At 34.1% G+C, this 21,126-nt stretch overlaps 1 protein-coding gene, 1 long non-coding RNA gene and 1 pseudogene across 4 annotated transcripts; 2 read left to right on the top strand and 1 right to left on the bottom strand.

The window, feature by feature from the left end:
* Positions 1-1,430: 1,430 nt before the first annotated feature.
* Positions 1,431-7,927, top strand: LOC112003645 (putative disease resistance protein RGA3). 3 transcript variants are annotated; one of them, XR_010624094.1, is made up of 3 exons: positions 1,435-5,136; positions 7,116-7,245; positions 7,816-7,904. XR_010624094.1 is itself a non-coding variant. In XM_065761192.1 (2 exons), the coding sequence occupies exons 1-2, from the start codon at positions 1,610-1,612 to the stop codon at positions 4,339-4,341; spliced, it is 2,598 nt and encodes an 865-aa protein (XP_065617264.1). In that variant the 5' UTR covers positions 1,431-1,609; the 3' UTR covers positions 4,342-4,456. The 3 variants fall into 3 exon arrangements, 1 of the variants encoding a protein (XP_065617264.1); XM_065761192.1 differs by lacking the exons at positions 7,116-7,245; positions 7,816-7,904 and having other exon boundaries at positions 1,431-4,176; positions 4,311-4,456; XR_010624093.1 differs by lacking the exon at positions 7,116-7,245 and having other exon boundaries at positions 7,816-7,927.
* Positions 7,123-9,057, top strand: LOC112020692 (probable jasmonic acid carboxyl methyltransferase 1; annotated as a pseudogene).
* A 9,148-nt stretch (positions 9,058-18,205) lies between these two features.
* LOC112020840 (uncharacterized) lies at positions 18,206-20,762 on the bottom strand. Its single transcript, XR_002883810.2, has 3 exons — positions 20,520-20,762; positions 19,099-19,265; positions 18,206-18,672 (listed from the first exon to the last, which is right to left on the bottom strand). It is a non-coding gene; the product is annotated as an uncharacterized LOC112020840 (long non-coding RNA).
* Between the last annotated feature and the right edge of the window lie 364 nt (positions 20,763-21,126).

Below are 21,126 nucleotides of genomic sequence, written 5' to 3' on the forward strand. Positions count from 1 at the left end.
GAATGAGAAATGGTGGGTAATAAAGTGACATCTATTTTGGGCCCATATGAGAATTAATAATAATCTACCAACTCAGCAGTTATGAAATGTAATGAAAAATATTGTTTATCACATTACTCTTTAAACCTTGGTTGGCCTCATATGAGAGACTAGGCAATAACACTAATCTACAAATATCTTGTCAGTTTGGTTAATATTAAGTTCTTTTGAAAGTTGGAATTTGAGTTTATATCAAAACACAATCTACTTGTTTACGTATTTTTACCAACTACTTGAGTAATTAATTATTTAAAAAAATTTCTCTTTCGCGGTAATGCTATGACTATTATGGTTTGAAAGTTTGAGACATGCTCTACTTTGTCATCTATAAACAAAAGAAAACTTTTTCATTGAGTATTATTATAAGAACAAATTTTAGTTACAAAATTGGTTGTAGTGTAAGGCTATAACCTTACTCAATATCATTAACATTACTACATATTTTGAAAATTTAACCGTGAAATTGCATATTCTTTATACTCTTAATATATATGTCAAATTTTGTGATAATCGGATATTATTTACTATATGATCTATATGATTATATTTTATGTATAATTTTAAACTATAAAAATTTGAAATTTAAAAAATTTATTGATGACATAGTTATTGATTTTTAATTTTTTAGAAATTTTGCAACTATGGAGGATATAAGATGAAGATGTAATCCAATGGTGGATTTGTCAAAATTCATCTTCAATAAAAAGATATTGACTAAGACTGTAGCCTTATTTTATAACTAATTTTGTACCTAAACTTTTTCATTGTTATAATTATATTTCTATTATATTATATAAAATGACATCTATTATTTAAATTTAATTGAAATTAATTGATTTGTACAAATTTTATGTTTTTTTTTTAAATTATTATTATTATACTCTAATGTGTAATCTTTAATTTATTTACTAAAAAAATGATTTAAAATATTCTAAAATTTTAATTATATAAGAGTTTAATGCAATTTGTTAAGTTCTTCCAATTTCCATACTCTCTTAGATTGTGAGGACCAAGTTGTCAATAATCTCAACAATATCTCTCTTCCTTAACACGGAACAAATAATTAATAAACATAAACTAAGATGGGAATGTTTATTACCGACAGTGTATAACGGACTTTTCCCAATTACGATAATTCTATTTAGACTTTGGGGACCCAAAAGCATTCCTCTCAAGAAAAAGTCTCAGTTAGTCTCAGTTAACAAACGATTTGATAATTAGTAGACGCTCTGCTAATTTGTAGTCGAGTCAATAACGTGTGGAGCCAGATGAACCAGTAAACAAAGCTTGCTTATTGGCTAAGAATCTAGGAGGTGAAGATGAAAACCCCATCAGGTTATAACTAAGTCAAGTCCACGCCGTGTGGAGCCAAAGGTTCAAAGACTTGCACAGTAACTACACAATCAAAAGTTTATTGGAAAAACACACATTTAGGCCTTGAAGCACCATCAAGCTGATAATCTAAGCATTTCCCTTTTGGCAATTCACTTCTCTTGAGCAATCCTGCATTCCCAGCACAATTTGTTGCCACACAGAGAGAGTGAGAGAGAGAGAGAGAGAGAGAGAGGCTATGGCAGACGTACTTCTTTCTGCCCTGATGAGCTCCATGGTGCGTAATTTGAATGCTAGAGCACTTCAAGAATTCGGAGTTGCTTGGGGACTAAGTACTGAGCTCGAAAAACTTGAGAGCACGCTCTCCACCATCCAGGCGGTTCTCCAAGATGCAGAGGAGAAGCAGTGGAGGAGTGAGGCTATCTGGAATTGGCTGCAAAAGCTCAAAGATGGAGCTTATGATGCGGATGATGTTCTAGATGAGTTTGCAACTGAAGCTCTAAGACGAAAGGTGGAGAGAGAGAAAGGTGCAAAAAGCCAAGTAAGTAGCTTCTTTTCTGTTCGAAATAGACTTATATTTCGCATGAAGATGGCACATAAATTGAAAAATGTGAGGGACAGATTGGAAGCCATTTCCATGGAGAGATCAAAGTTTCATTTGAGAGAGGGAGTTATAAGTATGGAAGTTCTTGATATAGAAAGACGACAAACTAGCTCACTTGTGAATGAAAGTGAGATTTATGGAAGAAGGGAAGAGAAAGAAAAGATAATTGAAGTGTTGCTCAATGATGTGTCTAATCAAGATAATCTTGCCATTTATGCTGTATGGGGTATGGGGGGCCTGGGAAAAACAACACTTGCACAGTTAGTCTACAATGATGTACGGGTGGAGAGGCATTTTGAGATGAGAATTTGGGTTTGTGTATCAGATGATTTCCATATAAGAAGGTTGGTGGGAGCGATCATAGAGTCCATTGATGGAAATGCATGTAGTCTTTCAGAGTTGGATTCACAACAGCAACGCCTACAAGACAAATTGCGTGGGAGGAGATTTTTACTTGTTTTGGATGATGTCTGGAATGAGTACCATGACAAATGGGATGGCCTAAAAGCTGCACTGAGGTGTGGGGCGAAAGGGAGTATGGTTATAGTGACAACTCGGATTGAAAAAGTTGCACTTATGATGGCCACTCTTCCAATACACCACATGAGATGTTTGTCAGAGGTTGATTCTTGGACCTTATTCAAAGGACGTGCATTTGGGATGGGAAGGGTAGAGGAGAACTCAGAATTGGAATCAATTGGCAAGGAAATAGTGAAGAAATGTGGAGGGATACCTCTAGCAATAAAGGCTCTTGGAAGCCTCATGAGCTTAAAAAATAAGAAGAGTGAGTGGTTATTTGTGAAAGAAAGTGAGATATGGGATTTACTAGAAGGTGAAAATGCCATCTTGCCTGCCTTAAGGTTGAGTTATCACCATTTACCCCCACATCTAAAGCAATGCTTTGCTTATTGTTGTGTATTCCCCAAAGATCACAAGCTTGAGATGGACACTTTGATACAATTGTGGTTGGCTAATGGTTTTATTCCCTCCAAAGGACTATTAAATTTGCATGATGTTGGCCATGATATCTTCAATGAATTAGTTTGGAGATCATTCTTTCAAGATGTCAAGGAGGATGTTCTCGGCAATATAACATGTAAAATGCATGATCTTATGCATGACCTTGCTCAATTTATTATGATGCTTGAATGCTCTACGGTGGAATCAGGTAAAGAGGCTAAAGTTTCAAAAAGGATCCGTCACTTGTCTTTTACCACGAGCTCAGAAGTGACTAAGGACATATACAAAGTTCAATCTCTACGCTCATGCTTTCTAACATCATTTAATTCTTTCAATCATTATAATTCTCTTCTTCCCTTGATATTGAAGCAAAAGTATCTGCGGGTATTGGATTTTAGATGGGGTGTTGAGGGAGTACCAAGGTCCATCATCAATTTAAAACATTTGAGGTATCTCGACATGTCTTGGTCTGAAATCAAAATTTTACCTGAATCAACAACTTGCCTTTTGAACCTAGAAGTGCTGAAACTAGATTACTGTTGTAATCTTTTAGAGTTGCCCAATGGTATGAAGCGCATGAAAAATCTTATATATCTAGGCCTCACTGGCTGTTCTTCCCTAACTCATATGCCCAAAGAAATGGGACAACTAACTTGTCTCCATTCATTGAGCTTATTCATTGTTGGCAAGGATTATGGTTATCAAATAAATGAGCTGAAAGGGCTTAATCTTCGGGGTGCGTTGTGCTTAAAGGAGCTTAATAATGTAACAAATTTAATGGATGCAAAAAATGCCAATTTGATTGGGAAAGAAAATCTTCACTCAGTGAGTTTGGTTTGGCGAAGAGAAGAGGGGAGCAATATACCGGCACATGTAGAAGATGTTCTTGACGGTCTCCAACCTCATTCAAATCTGAAAAAGTTGTGCATAGAACAATACGGTGGTTCAAAGTTTCCAACATGGATGGAAGATTTACTTCTTCAAAATCTGGTTGAAATTTCACTACAATATTGTGAAAGATGTGAACATCTTCCACCTCTAGGGAAACTATCCTTCCTTAAGGATCTTTTTATAAGTGGCATGGCTGCTGTGAAGTATCTTGGCGATGAGTTCTATGGGGACAGTGTAATTTCATTCCCATCATTGGAGAGAATGGAGTTATGGCGGATGGCTAATTTGGAGGAGTGGAGAACAGTGCGTGGAAGAGAAATTTTCCCCCGCTTAAGCACATTAGAAATCAGGTACTGCCCAAAGTTAGTTGAATTGCCTTTTATTCCTTCGATTACAAGTTTGGCTATGATGGGAGTAAACAATGCAATGTTAATTAGGTCAGTAATGAATCTCACTTCAGTTTCTTCCTTTCGGTTTTTTGAAGGATTCCAGGGTTCAACAGTTCTTCCAGATAATCTGTTGCAAAATCATAAAATGCTTACATCCTTAGAAATACAAGGACTACGCAATCACAAGTCACTAAGAATTGGGTTGGAAAATCTTTCAGCATTGAAAAGTCTGAATCTTGATTCTTGCCACGATCTCGAAACTCTTCTTGGAGTCCAAAACCTACGTTCTTTGGAATACCTATTTATACAGGGCTGTGAAAGTCTTATGTTCTTTCCTAATAACGTTTTGTTGGGCTTATCTTCACTTCGGACCTTGCATATAGGCAATTGTGTGAAATTCTGCACTTCATTGGAGGGAATTCAATATTTAACTACACTTGAAGACTTAAGTATTTGGGGATGTCCTGAGCTAATATCACTACCAGACAGTATTCAACATCTAACTGCTCTGCGTTCTTTGGAATTTTCCTGTTGTAGCGGATTATCTTCTCTGCCAAAACTAATGGGATCCCTCACCTCACTTTCACATTTGAGAATTTCTTTCTGTCCTAATCTAACGTCTGTACCAGAGGGGTTGCAGAAACTTACTGCACTCAAGAGTCTGCTAATTGAAGGTTGTCCAAATTTAGAGAGGCGGTGCAAGAAACATAGTGGCGAGGATTGGCATAAAATTGCTCACATTCCCAACATTCAAATCTATCCTGGACCATTTCACATACAATCAAGGGATTCATGGGGGATGCTTCGAAAACTGAAGTTTTGCTAAATTGGTAAGGTTTGAGAGCACATACAGAACCATTTCACAGCGATAGGATTGGCAAATGTCATGCGGGGAAATCATTGTCCAAATTAATTCATGAGGTAACTTTTCGCCCCTTTTTTTTAAAATGTATTTTGTCGTATAAAATACTAATTCATTGCTCTGACGGATCATAATTTCTTGCGGTGTATGCTTTTATTAAACAAATTTATACGTACAATGCATGACCTAGTGGCTAATGGTCTAGTCTACCAAGCACGTAGTGTTGCCTTGACACACAGAATGCCAATAAAAAATATAAAGAAAAGAAATATTAAAATATAGAAACAGGGAGAGGTAGTAAATGTTGATGATCATGAAGAAATTGTGTTGAAAGAAAAATAAATTTGCAAGATGATGAACATAATAATGATAACATTGACATTTTATATTTTATTTAATTATACATAGAAAATTAAAATAGATTATCACTTTTGAGTTTACTAAATTTGAATGTGTATGGTGTGAACATGTGCTATATATTTTTACATAAATGATAATTAAATTAGTTATCAGTTGAATATATTTTGAATTTGTAGTTAATTTATCTTTTATATATGTATATTTTAAAAAAAAAATAATTATTAGTAATTTGTATATCTTATGATACAATACAAAAAAATAAAAAAAATTAATCCACAATACAATTTACAATTTGACAACTAATGGGACGGTTGATTAAAATTTGTGGAAAAAATATAGCAGCTACTGGGGTTTGCTTTTGGCTTCTCATATAGCAATTCTATAATAGTCCAAGTCAACCATTAGTTTTTATGATAGCAAAGCGGTTAAGTTAAGAAACAAAGACGCACTAACTTTCAACATTTTAAAACACAGAGATCATGAAACTGTAAACGTAAACAAATTAAAACAAAGCATTAATCAAGTGAAGAATTGAGCCGACCAATTACCTTTATGAAATTTCCTATTTTAGTTATCAATCTTTCCCAAAAACCAAACAGCAAAACGAACAAAAACAAAAAGGAAAAAAAAAAAAAAAAATCAGTTCAATGAATTGCAGAAACAACAGAGCAAGAGCAAAAGACCACATACTAATACAGATACTGTTTCAGTACAATATATAATATTTTCTCTCTTCCTTTTTAAACTCTTTTTTTTTTTTTTGTTTGGTCCATTTAGGTCCATTCGGTTCATTTCGATACACTTAATAATAGGAAAAGACATGTTTGGGTTGAGAGTCCCTATTTTATATATGAATTTATTTAAAAATATAGATCTCAACTCATTCCAAATTCTATTAAATTTTTGCAATTTAATCTCAAATTTAATCCACATAGATTTAATGAATTCAAATTTATTTCAAACTCATCTATTTATTTATTTTATTTTTCTTAAAAAAAGATAACTAAACACCCCTTATTATTAAGTGCAATAACATGTTTATCTTAATTAAGGCAAAATGTCTAATAACATATTATAATAAACTCTTAAATAATTGTACTCACCCAATAAAATAAAATAAAAAGCTGCAATACTTGTATGTATTTTCAAAATATTAGTTATTTTGCAAGTGTGATGGATATGGTGTTTGAATATTTCGCCAAATTAATAGTTTATTCTAGATTCTCAATGTAAAATCAATGAAAACTCAATTTTTAAAAGTCAAATGCTTCAATTTTCTTGGAATAATACACTTGAATTTAAGAATGAAACTCTTTACAAAGAGATAAAGACATAAGGAGATGGGATCCATTGAACAGCAAGTTACAAAGTTGGATTTTGATGCCACCATAATTGGAGGCAGGAAATTATTGTGTTTGATGATTAACCAAACGAGGGAGCTAGGCTTGCTTTGCCGGTTTCATCATCATTACAAGAAGAATGATCAAGCTTGTTTAACTCCACTCCCAAACTAGAGTATTCTCAAGTATTAGGATCCTATCTCCATTTAAAATGAATCAATTTCATAGTTCATATTAAAAATTTATATGAATCAAAGTATTAGAATCCTCTCCATTTGAAATGAACCAATTTCATAGTTCAGATTAAAGAATATAAATTGAAAGGTGTATTAACACAGGCTGGACATGGACGTAGATCAGATTCTTTGCATGAATGGATGAGTGGGAGAAACTAGCCATGCCAGCAGCTCGTTAATTCAAGTCTCTTAGCATGAATGGAGGAGACAGGGCTTAAGCACTAGTCAGAAGGTGTGTGGGGAGACAATGTCAGTTTGGACCTTGTTTCATTGCAGGAATGCCTAGGACTTTCTACAGGAGGCTCTTGCCTAACTATTTTTCTTCATTTTGTTCATTCTTCTTACAGTCTTCAATGGCATTCCCAGGTCAATGATTTAATTTCACCTTCATCCTTCTTTTCTTATTGGTAAATAATGAATTTTATTGAGACAAAAAAAGAGTACAGTTGGGGGCCATACAATCAAGCCCGCAAATTACAATGATCTATCAAATCAAAAACCAAACATAGAGAATAAATTCCCATAACTGACATTCAATCCAACATGGTTCTTTTCTTCTTCTTCTTTTTTCCTTTTTTTTGGAGGTTTTTTTGGCTCTAAGATATTATGTTGGACAAAATATCTTTTGTCATCATTCAGGCAAAGTTCATGTTAAGTGTCATTAAAAGCCTTGGTTATTTTTCCTTTGGTAATCCTAGTCTAATCTATTTCATATTGCATTACTCAAATTTTCAAAAAATCTTTAATCTTAATCTTATCTACTTCATATTACATGTGACAATGGTGAATGTTATATTTACAGGTCCCTGAAGGGCTTGCGGATGAGTCAGGGATTCCATTAAACAAGGGGAATATTCACATAGCAAAGACAAGCCCCCACAGTGTGCTTACAGGCATACATAAATCTTTTTGAGAGGGACTTCACATTATTTCTGAGATTGTGTTCTCAAGAGATGGTCTCTGGTGGTCATATGGTCCTAACTATCATTGGCAGTGACAGGAAAGCTGATTCTTCTGGCAACCATAGTTGCACCATCTGGGAGTTACTAGGAATCACATTAAATGACATGGTCCAAGAGATACAGAACCCACTTTGCCTCCTCTTTCCCTCTGCAGAAACACGTGGTATGTATCATTTATCCTTGTTCTATCATCCTGCCCCTCAAGGCTCAAGATGGCCTGATGTGTGTGATTATTCCAACCATATATGCATATTGTGTCTCTAATCTCTATGCAACATTGTCACTGTGATATTTGGTCCAAAAATTTTTCAAAAGTAAAAATATTAAGACGGCCTTTTTCACTTAATTGTGCATTAATATCAATGAACGGTCATGCTATTTTCTTGCTAATGGAGCAAGAAAACACAAGTCTGTCTAATGAAAAATATAACTTTGTAATTTTTTTTAAGTTTTATGGTTATCACTTTGTGTTTCTCATGGTAAATAATGTTAATCCAGGGAAATATAGAAGAGGCAAAATTGGACAGGTTCAATCTGCTGTATTATGCCCCTACTGCAGAAGAAGTTAGGGATGTGATTCAAACAGAATGGTTCCTTTAACTTTCATGAATTTGAAACGTTTGAAGTGGACCGGGATTGTAACAGGGATGACAGTAACAAAAGCTTTAGGTATGACAAACCCACTAGAGTCTAGTGCGAGGCAATGAGCATCAGGGTAGTTGTGGAATTCATTCTGGCATGTTATTTTGGAGGTGAGATCAAGGATGATTTGTTTGAAATATTTTCCAAGAATATAGAAGAGTACTTGGAGGTTGAGGATGGGAAGTACACAAATATGATTATTTCCATGACTAAGGGATGAATATTTCTAAACTCTTCCCAGAAGAATGTTATACTGTCAAAAAGTGGGGATTAAATCCTACATCATATTTCAAGTAGTTCAATGAGTCCATTCAAACAATCAGGTTTTGCAAGCTGATATAATTAAATTCAGGGGAAATCAAATTATCTGAATATAATTGTTTTAGTATTTTTCATTTTTCTTCTTACATATGCAATAATAGAGGAGCAATATTCTTTTTCGCACTATTTTCCCTATTATTAAGAACTTTAAACACCTTACCCTGCATGTTTCAGCTTGTAAGTTTGAGATTTTCGTCACATTTCATGAGAATTTTGTAAACCAGTTAAGCAAATTCTCTATTTTTGTCAACTCCAATATATGTTGAATTGAAGTCAGAAAATCTGAACATCTGTGTCATTAGAGGTTAGAAATGTTTATTGGCTTTTGAAAATTGAAATATTGGGGCCTTAGTCTGATAAATAGTAATCGTCATTGAAGCTGGCGTCATAGATATCAAATCTTAACGTATTTATAAAACAAATAAAGGAAGAAAGGTGGAGTGGAGATAATAAGTGAACTCAACATAAGTTTTTTCTATACCGTCAAAAATTGTCATTTGTCCCAAAAAGCTTTAGTTAGCAGAAAAAATGTCATTCTAATCATCGAACCATTATTCTAACGAGCTCTGTCATCCTAGTGTTGTCTTGCTGTATTGTCACTGCTATAGGCTGAGTATTGATGCAGGTTGGCTTGGGATTGCTTCTTTGCCCATTTGAACCCAATGTCGACATTGTCCAGACAGCAAGGTAAACTCTACTTTCAATGATTTTTGTTCTCTTTAGCTGTGGGAGCTCACAAGAATTCTGAATTTCTGTTCAAGCTAGGTGTCTTTTTTTTCTTCTTCAGGCTATTCTCTTTGTAGTGGTAATGTAGTAGCAACTACCTTATTTAGCAACCAAAATATTTTAAGACTTAAAATACAGTTGTTTTCTCTCCCCAAAGATTGTTTACTTATCATATACATTGATAATAATCTATAAACTATTTATTCTGGCTAATTCAAAGGGCCATTGGGCCTAACAACATAATTGAACTCTGGTTTATCTTGATGATCGCAACCATCTGTTTGAATTATAGTGTTGGAAGCATAACTGCCAGCTCTTGAACTAACTGAGATAAAAAATCCACCAGCAAATGCATCCCCTGCCTCAAAATTCAACAGTTGGTCAAATAAACGATCAGAAGCTAGGGCTATTTTGCACATGCAAAAAGTTGATAGGGTAAAATGTTTTTTTAAAAATTGCATATAAACTTTTATACGATTTCACATGATGTGGCTATTGCATTAGATCTAGATTCAAACAAATAAAGAAAGTAGAAAGAAATCAAGACCAAACCCGTCCCTTGGTAATTAACAATGTTATACTAATTTAACTTCAGAGTTTAAAGTGAAATTTACCCTAAATTTTATTTAATTGATTCTTATCACTTTAGTGGGAAAAGAGGCTAAAAAGCTTACCAGATATTTTATTTAATTATTTTCCCAAAATCTCCCATTCTCAAAAGAAAGGCAGCATTAGTATATTTTCTCCATCTCTTCCTTTTGTCTCTCTGTCTTGCTCTTTGAAGGTGGCTCAGTGCTGTTTGCCAAGTGCATGGACACTCCCTTAGTGGACCTAGCATAAGTGGCTCATCTTGCTACTCCCTCTATAAAACCAGGCAGTCCCTACGGTGAAGAGTTAAGACCCCCTTCTCATATCATGTATGGAGTGAGGAGTGTAGGGGCTGTCCAGTTTTATAAAGAGAGTAGTGCAAGATGAGCCACTTATGCTAGAGGGCCAAAATATAAACCAAAACATAAATTTAGTTCTTGATGTCTTGGACTCGCTACAAGTCTTCTAAAAAAACTAAAATGTTCCCAAAAAAAATGAATATTATCGTCAAAAAGAGAAGGAGAATGAAGTAAAACTCATTTCGAAGTGAAAAGTGAAGAGAACCAACAAAGGAGTGAATAAAACAACAATAAAAAATTGTTGCTGTAGGGACACGTTTTGTAGCCTAAACCTTGATGCATGAGATGTTGGCCCAGTGAGCCCAATAAAATAAATATGTAGAGAGTGAATTAAAGAACTAGGCACTAATGAATATGACAACGGTTAGTATAGATGTAGAAGATGATAAAGTAAGAACAAAGAACATAGAGCTCAATGAATTCATTGTCCGAGGAGATGAACTCATTGTCTGAGGAGGTAAGTTTTCATATAAATTGTTTAAATAGTGTACAAGTGCAATTTAGATTGCAATAATGCCTCTTCTCTATTTTTCCTCCCCCCATTCTCATGGAGGGTCTCTTACATTATATAGCTCCCTCTAGACGATCTTGATCCTAGCACTTGTAAAAATGTCATAGTGTTAATTTCTCCTTAGCATCTGGTCTAAGGACTTCAGGCATAACTAAGGTTCTGTTTAAGCACTAGTAAAGATGTCATAGTGTTAATTTCCCCTTAGCATCTGGTCCAAGGACTTTAGGCATGACTAAGGTTCTGTTTAAATACTTTGAAAAAGATGTCATAGTGTTAATTTCTCCTTAGCATTTGGTCCTAGGCATGCCTAAGGTTTTATTTAAGCACTAGTAAAGATGTCATAGTGTTAATTTCCCCTTAACATCTGGTTCGAGGACTTCAAGCATGACTAAGATTCTGTTTAAACACTTGTAAAGATGTCATGGTAATAATTTCCCCTTAGCATCTGCTCCGAAGAATTCAAGCATGACTAAGGTTCTGTTTAAGCACTTGTAAAGATGTCATAGTGTTAATTTCCATTTAGCATCTGGTCCAAGAACTTCAGGCATGACTAATGTTCTGTTTAAGCACTTGTAAAGATGTTATAGTGTTAATTTTCCCTTAGCATCTGGTCTGAGGACTTCAAGCATAACTAAGGTTCTGTTTAAGCACCTGTAAAGATGTCATAGTATTAATTTCCGCTTAGCATATGGTCTAAGGACTTCAAGCATGACTAAGGCTCTGTTTAAGCACTTCCTTGATAGCCCCTACTTGCTTGAGTTTCATCACCTCATCTCTGATAGGATCTGCATGTACCTTAGATGGGTGCCGAGGTGATTGCTTTTTGGAAGTGATGGATAGGTCAATATTTAAATGATGACAGATGAAGTTTGAATCCCCCCCCCTCCCGGGGCTTCTGCCCCTTGTAGAGGTCGGGATATACAATCTCAGCACCACTACCCTCTCGATCCTGTTCATGCTCATGATCTTTTTCACACTCAAGGTTAAGAAAATCATCTTGTCATAGAGAACCTGCAGGTTCTGCCTGGTGGATCCTATCATAGTCGACCATTGCACTCACTAATACACAAGTTCTTCCCACAGATGGTGTCAATTGTAAGGACACGTTTTGTAACCCAAACCCAAGATGCATAGGATGTTGGTCCAATGAGCCCAGTACAATAAATTTGTAGATAGTGGGTTAAAGAACTAGACACTAATGAATTTGACTGCGGCTAGTATGGATGTAGAAGATGATTAAGTAAGAACAAGAAACATAGAGCTGAATGAACTCACTATCCGAGGAGATGAACTCACTGTCCGAGAAGGTAAGTTTTCATATAAATTGTTTAAACAAAGTACAAGTGCAATTTAGATTGCTACAGTGCCTCTTCTCTATTTTTCCTTTCCCCATTCTCATGGAAAGTCTCTTACATTATATAGCTCCTTCTAGACGATTTGATCTTACACTTGTTGATCATCTGAGCCCTTATTTAAGTACTTGTTCCATTAGATACCCTTTTTGGCTTTCTGTGAGTTGCGTTAACCAAGGCAACACTGTTTAGAGGTCTTCTTCATATAAATGCGATCAGAAAAGTAGCTGCAATGCATTCAATGTGATGCTAGCAGCTTTCCCTTAAATATTTTTGGGTTCCCTTCTTTCTTGTACATTTATGGCGCATGTCCCTATCACTAGAGCTTCCTGGAAGGTCACTTTGATCATTAGGATATACATCTGATCTACATTTAGCTTATCCAAGGAGATATTCCTCCTCGAACTCGGACTACTCATACTCTCGGCCAAAACCCCATGCTCTCAACCAAAGCCTAAAACCCAATCGTATGATCTGGGCCCATGACCCCACAGTTGCCTATATATGCATCTTGGACCCATTTACATGTTTTTCTGACTGTAAAAACAAATTAGCAAGCACTTCACTCAAGCTTGTTTTGCCATACATAATAGCATTAGTATTGGTGCTTCAAAAAAGTCATATTACTGTTTTTAGAACCACCAATTACAAAACTAAGGCTGCATTCGTGGAGCCAAAACTAAAAATTTTGGCTTCTCAGCGTGCACAGTGAATGTGCATTATAGCTCAAAGGTATATATATATATATATTATTTTTTATTGCATTCACACTAGTTTGATTTTTTTTTTCTCCTCCTTTCTCATTTTTGCCCGTTGCTCCTCTCTCCTCACTCTTCACTTCTCCACACTTCGTGTCCAGCACTAAAATTTTTCTCTTCCTCCACCTTGCCTCACTCGCCGATCTAGCTTGCCCAACGCCATCCTTGCCGATCTCTCTTCTCTCTTTCATTTTTTTTTCTTTCCTCCTCCACTCATCCATTCCAAATCTTTTCTCTCTCAAATATCTCTATGTAAACTCAATCACAATCAAAATACAAACTCAAATCACAATCTTAAAACTAATCAAATCAAAACGATTAAAAAAAAAAAAAAAGACCAAATCTTACCCATCTAAGAGTAAGAGAGAGACATAGAAAGAAAGAAAGAAAGAGAAAGAAACAAAGAAAAAAAAAACCCATGTGTGTGAGAAAAAACCTAGCAAATCTAACCCGCCGATCTCTGTGAGAGAGAGAGAGAGAGAGAGAGAGAGAGAGAGAGCTGAAGTAGAAAAACAAAAATACAAGTGAAGATAGAGTGAAGATAAGAAAGTATATGTGTGGGGAGGAGGAGTGAGTATTACATGTTTCAAAAACATGCATCATCCAACCTCTTGTAAGGAAGAGGATGCATGTTTTCGAAACATAATGAATTTTCTCATGGAGGAGAGTTAAGAGGAGTATACGTGTGTGGAGGAGAAAAAAAGAGGAAAAAAGAAAAAAAAAGAAACGTGTATGTGCCATGTGGATGAAACCAGATAAGATAAAAGGAAAGATAAAATAAAGAATAATAATAAATTAAAATTAAGAAATGTTACCACAATATTTTTGCAATAAATTTTAAGTGGTAGGTTATTACTATCTAATATTGGTGAGAAAAAAATAAATTTTTTTTTTTATGATGGCAGAGGTGGCAGTGGCTGTGATTGTTGTTTATTGTAGATAATATATTATTTTATTGTAGTGGATATATTATTTTATTGTATTGTTTATATTGTTTTATTGTATTGAAAGCTAAAATAAAACCATTGATGTTAGATGTTTTGTAAAATGTAAAAGTAAAATAGATAAAATATTTTTTTTGTAGTGCCAAATTGCTAAATTTATAGATCTAACAAGTGCAATATTTCTTGTTAGTACATTTGTTATTAAGTGGTTCATTGGTCTTTAGCCTAGAGAGAAAAGGCCTTGGATTAACTCCAAAAAAAAGAATTTAGGTGGGTTAAGAATACTCTGATGTTTAGTTTAACCCTGAGTTCACAAAGAGGAATTGAGTGAGGGAAGGATGCTACTCTGCAGCCCAAAATGTTTGCTCAATCAAAGATTCCCTCTTTAATTCTCCACACCAAAAAAAAAAACAGAGAAGAAAGATTCCCTCTTTAAGGCTATCTCTTTCGGTGGGTCATATCACATGTGCCATTGATGAGTCCTATGTGCAGTCCATTCAGTAATATAAAAAAAAAAAAAAAAAGTGCGGTCCATTCAAGCGTTTTAGTACCATCTTCTAGTTTGGGAAATAATTATTTAACCCGTAATAATGATATCCATCTTATCCAAAAAAAAAATAATGAAATCCATAATGGGAAATTTGTATTTCTAAATTGTTTTTTTTTTTTTTTTGGCTGCTCCTTTTTATGCTCCAGCTCATATATAATAGAAATTGCATAGTTACTATCTCATAATTTTTTTTTTTTTTGAGAAATATCACATAAGTTAATGTACGAGCATGATACTTTGTTAATGTACCATTTAAATTAAGTTATTTTCACGTAAAATATGGTAAATGTGTGTTCGTGAAGACTGAAAGATGTCTATGCAACGCATTCATCAAAGTGTTTGATATAAAAATATTCCTTTGATCAGTGACGAATTCAAGATTTTAAGCTAGCAAGGGCCAAAGTATAAAGAAAAAAAAAACTCTAAATAAGCATCCATATAGTATCAAAAAATTATAAATATATAAAATTGTTGTTTCTAAATACATTAAGATGCAATCATTTACCAACAAAGATAAAACCAATATTTTTTTTTTTAATATTAGGCTGGCTAGGATTTTTGTTTATTTGTTGAAGTTAAAACATTCACAGTGGTGATACTAAAAATTTTAGCTTTTAGCACATCAAAAAACTATTTTATTTATTTTACTATCTCACTTAATATGCCCGATATCAAATGTTATTTTTTTTATCACTTCATTTAAAATAATATAAACAACTTATTAAAATAATAAATGAAGAGAGAGAATTTGAGTTTTTTAATTGAAGGAAGATATATAGTCTTAATAAAATATTGAATTTTATTTTTAACAGCTTGCTACAACCAACTGTTATTTATACCAGTTTATTGTATGTGCAAAAAAATTTAGGTTTAGCTTCTTCAATAAGACATTTTAGGGATAAGGGCCTGAAATTATATATTGAGTCTTGGCCCTAATCCGAAGACATGACTGTGTCAAAGAAGGAGCAAATGATTGAGTGAGACTAGCTAGGCTTATTGAGAATAAGAAGAGTCTAAGATTTTGGAAGAGGGCTCAACTATAAAAATTAAATATATAATTACTTAAAAAAAAATGGACCCAAGGGGGCCTGGGCCCCACCTGAGTCCGTCCTACTCTCAGGTATCTTCAAGTTTCAGGTCGTTAATAGTACTTTCTCCAAAAAAAAAAAAAAAATGGTTAATATTGGATATGTAAAGCTTAAGTACTTTTTCAAAGGTTGATCTAGTGGTGTGCCAATTTTTGGTACACCATTGTCGAATTTGATTGCCTTAATAGCATTTTGATATAATTGGAGATTTTAAATTGAATACAAATTTTATGCTACTTTGCAAACTTGACATTTTTTAAGGCCAACAAGGAATCATGTCATAGATTTATCTTTTCTCTTTTTATAGATAAACGATAGAAATTTTATTGCTAAAATCAAAATACTAGGAAAGAAAATACAATAACAGTATATGTTGGAAGAGAACAAAGCTCGGTGGCCATGAGGAGGAATCCATCCAGTGCTAAAACTCCAATCTTTAGATCCAAACATCTTGGTGTAAGGAGCTTAGATCCAAACCGTTCCTAGGAAGATCTGGACTGCCACCAATGAGAGAGACAAAACCCCACAAGGCTAGCTTAAGATCCACACAAGGGACGGTAAAAACTGCCACAAAGGGTGAAGAAATACAGACAAGAGGGGTAGGACAACCCTTTGATAGGACAGAGAAATGCTCATGCTGGAGCAGTGCTTATAGCAAAGCCAAGGAGAGATTCTCTCTATTTGCAAAATTTCAATGAAAAGGGGGAGACAGCGGGTTTCTCTCTTGTGAGAGAGAGAGAGAGAGAGAGAGAGAGAGAGAGAGCTCGCAACTCACCATCTCACATCATAGATTCTTTTAAGGGAAGACAATTAAGTTGTATTTCAAGAAGGCCATTTTATCTATCTTTTTGATTGATTTAGCTGTTAAGTTCCAAAAGAATGCATAATTTTTTCCCCTTTTCTGTTAATAGCTAGATAGAATGATCATTTTGAAAAGGAAAAGAGAAAGGTACGATTACACATATTCACACACTCACACAAAAAAAACAAAACTATCCTCCTGTGATAAACTAGTAGCCTATTATTATCCTTGTGGTGAGTTGAATCAATGATAACGTTCTAAAACAACCTTTCATTGGCATTGAGCTGAGTTAATTCCCTAGTTTATGAGTAAAAATTAGTTTTATTTAATAAACATATAAGAATATAAATATATGACAGATACTCGGAATTTGAATTTCTGTTCTGCTCAGTGACAGAAACGCAAAGCCCAAAGACTTCCTTCATAACCAAACACCCCCCCTATATTTCACTCTCTTGCAAATCTCAATCTTTCTCTCTTTAACTTCATCTTTATTAGTACCATCTAGTTCGACTTAGGGGCAAAAGTTTAATTTCAAGGAAAAAAAAAAAAAAAAAAAGTATAATCTGATGGCACATGGTTTGATGGTATAATGAGCTTTGATAAATTGTCCTTGGCCTAACACATGGAATTTCAGTATCTTTTGGGAAGTAGAGTAGGGACTTCATTTACTTGAACAAATTGGCTTACATTAAAAATAAATAAATTTATAGGTGTAGTAAGATGAATAGTAATCAATCACTTACATTAAAATAAAATTTAAAAAAATATTAAAAAAAAAAAAAAAACTATTGGTGTCTTTGTATGATAACTAGTAATCTTTATCATTAAGGGGTGTTATAGATGCCAAATCCTATTGTATCTATAAAATAAATAGATAAAATGTGTTAGAGTCGACAAAAAATGTGAATTCAATATCTACTTTTTTTTTATACTATATATCATAAATTGTCATTTGTCTCAAAAGTTTTAATAAATAGGAAAAAAAAAATTTGGTTAGAAAAGAAAAAATGTTATTTTCATCATCGAACCATTATTATTCTAACAAGCTTGGTCTTTCTAGTATTGTTTCTCCTTGCTATATTGTCACTGCTATAGGCTAAGTGGGTTACTCAACCTTGATTGATGCAGGTTGGCTTGGGATTGCTTCTTTGCCGACTTGGATCCAATGTCGTTGTCCAGACAGTGAGGTAAACTCTACTGTCAATGAGATTTGTTCTCTTTAGCTGTGGGAGTTCACAGTTTTGAACTTCTTTCGAGCTTAGTTACTGCTTAAAGGGAATCATAATTTTTGTTCAAGCCTAGTGTCTTTTTTACTTGTTCATTCTGTTCAATGGTCTGGGGTGGTTGATGAGACAATGTGGAAAAAATATAGCAGCTAGTGGGGTTTGCCTTTGGCTTCTCATATGGTTAGAGGCAAATTTAGGTAAGACACAGTAGTGATAGAATACCTGAATCCAATCAGCAATTCTACTAGTCCTAGTCAACCAGAAGTAGTTTTCCTGATAGCAAAGTGATTTAAGTTAAGAAACAAAGATGCTCTTAACTTTTCAACATTTTGAAACACAGAAGTCATGAAACTGTAAACGTAAACAAATTTAACGAATCACTTTTAAGAAATTTCCTATTTTAATCCTCGATCTTCAGAACAATATACAATATTTATTTCCTCCTTTTCAAACTCTCACTCTTCTTCTTACTTCTTCAGAACAATATACAATATTTATTTGCTCCTTTTCAAACTCTCACTCTTCTTCTTTGCCTCTGCCACATACATAGCTCTGAGGTTGTCGAATCTGAAATCACAGGATTTTCCTATTTCTGGCACCACCTTGACTGATATTACTTTCTCTGCTCTTTCTGCATGTTCAGCATCGTTTTGTAATGCTGTTTTACATTTTGAAAAAGTATTTGGAGAGATGTAAGGCACTCCACTCCATTCAGTCAGGTTCGATCCTCCGAACCCTCATTTATAGATTTATGCATTGGCAGCTGAATGGCCGACTTTGTGTGAATTCTTGAACACAGTTCTTGTGCATCAAGACTTCTAGACGGCCTAAACAAATTACACCCACACAAGTTTTAGAGAATACTTTTCTACAGCTGCTAGCAAAAGTATTTTAAGCAAAATATTGCTTATATTATATATAATCATGAACCATATACATGTAACAATGACAAACAATGTGATAGCAGTTTGCAATATTATAAAAAACCATAAACAGCAATTCTACAGGAATACACATTAATGGATCAAATTGATATAAAAACTAAAAGATTAGATGTTTTTCAATACAACGTTATACCAATGTTAACTTCAACAAGTTTATTTTGTTATTTTTCAAAAGTTTACCCCTGTTTATAAAAAAAAAAAGTCCACCCCTAAACTATAGGTTTAAAGTGAAACTTGTCCTAAATTTTATTTAATTGATACTTGTCACATTAGCAGGGGAAAAAAGCCAAAAAAGCTAAAAAAACTTACCAACTTATTTATTATTTATTTTCCCAAAATCTCCCATTCTCAAAAGAAAGGCAGCACTAGTATATTTTCTCCATCTCTTCCTTTTGGCTCGCTGTCTTGCTCTTTGAAGGTGGCTCAGACCTGTTTGCCAAGTGCATGGACACTCCCTTGGTGGAGCTAGCATATTGCTGAAATGTTTTAAAGAAACAAGGGTCACTAAAATATAGATTAAAGGCCAATACTTGTTCCACATAGTGTGTGCAATAAACACTTCCCTAAACAAAAAGTATGTTAAGATACACAGATATTCCAACTCACAGAAACTAGATAAATGATCCTTTTTTTAAAAAGGATAAATCATACATGAACAAAACACACACTTCACAATTTCAGAAATCCAAACCAATATAATACTCAAGAACAAACAAACTTGAAAGAAAGATAATGCATGAAAACTTACAAGTTGGCTCAATTTGATGGAAAACACTGTATAGCAGGTGGCTTGGCTTGGCTAAGCTTGGCTTAAATAGGAAAGGGCTAATGGGGTTAAGGCAACAACTTTGAAGAGTTAAGACCCCTTCTTCATGTCATGTGTGGAGTGAGGAGTGTATGAGGCTTGTCCGGTTTTATAGAGGGAGCAAATGCAAGATGGGCCACTTATTGAAGAGGGCCAAATTTTACACTAAAACATTAATTAAGTTCTTGATGTCTTGGACTCGCAACAAGTCTTCTAAAAAGTAAAAAATGTTCTCAAAGGAAATGAATATTATCCTCACAAAGAGTAGGAGAATGAAGTAAAATTCATTTCGAAGTAAAAAGTGAAGAGTGAAGAGAACCAAAATAGAAATGAATAAAGCAATGATTACAAAAGACGCAAATAGTTTCCCATACATGCATCATGGAGTCTTCAGTCTCGGACCCATTTACACGTATTCTGACTGTAAATAACAAATTAGCAAGCACATCACGCAAAGCTTGTTTTGCCATACATAACAAGTTCATCATTTCTTGTTTGTACATTTGCTATCAAGTGGTTCACCGGTCTTTATCCTCTATAGGGAGAAAAGGGTTTGGATTATAACAGAAATAGGAAAATTTGGGTGGGTGAAGAATACTCTGATGTTTAACCCAAAGTTCATAATGTCTTTTCACCCAAAATTCACAAATAGGAATTGGGTTCACTCAAAAATTAAAAACAAGTGCTTATGTAGATGCAAAAACAATAATTTTAACATGTATAAGAGAAAGACAGAGTATATTAGACCATATGCAAAAGCCAAGAATGCCATCAACAAAGCCAAATTGAACGAACTTTGATTCTGGGATATCTGATTAATTCAAAGTTCAAAACAACAAACAATAGTCTAAAAACATTTCACAAGAAGCACAGTTTTTAGCCTTTCAAAAAAAAAAAAACCATTTATACAGATATTCATGAATACCAGTGTTGAAGAGTCAAGAGAGAGAGTTTGAGTGTGTACAGGACGCCACGCCACTGCTGCCAACTTTCCGATGATCATCGTGCAGTGAAGCCTCCTCAGCATAGTCGTCCGATCTACTTCTCGCGTATTTGATATTGCTTTCTGACTGTATTTTACTCTGTAATCTGTATTTTGTGATATTGGTAAAGTTAGTACTTTCAAGTTCGGGTCTGGTAAATTGGTAATGTGGGTGAGTCGTGAGTAGGTATGTGACTGTGTAGTCTGTGTGCATTGGGTCAGTGGGTTTAGCCGTTTAGGTGTAATTTTGAATTATAACTAATAGTAAATTGCAAATTATATTTTAACGTTTAAAGTGTTTGGATTTTACATCTTAAAATTTTAAAAGTTAGATTTTACTCCCTTAGATTTTACATCCTAATATTTCAAAATTTAGATTTTACACCCTAAATTTTAGAAGTTTGTGAATTTCAATCCATAAAATTTGGGGCTATTTAAATTTTACACCGTAAAATTTCAGAATTTATGCGTGTAAAATCTAAACACTTAGAAACTTTAGAGATTAAATTCAAATTTTAAAATATCAGTGTAAAATCCAAACCCCTCAAAC

The sequence above is a fragment of the Quercus suber genome, unplaced genomic scaffold (assembly GCF_002906115.3).
Source record: "Quercus suber isolate HL8 unplaced genomic scaffold, Cork oak 2.0 scaffold_400, whole genome shotgun sequence".
Taxonomy (NCBI): domain Eukaryota; kingdom Viridiplantae; phylum Streptophyta; class Magnoliopsida; order Fagales; family Fagaceae; genus Quercus; species Quercus suber.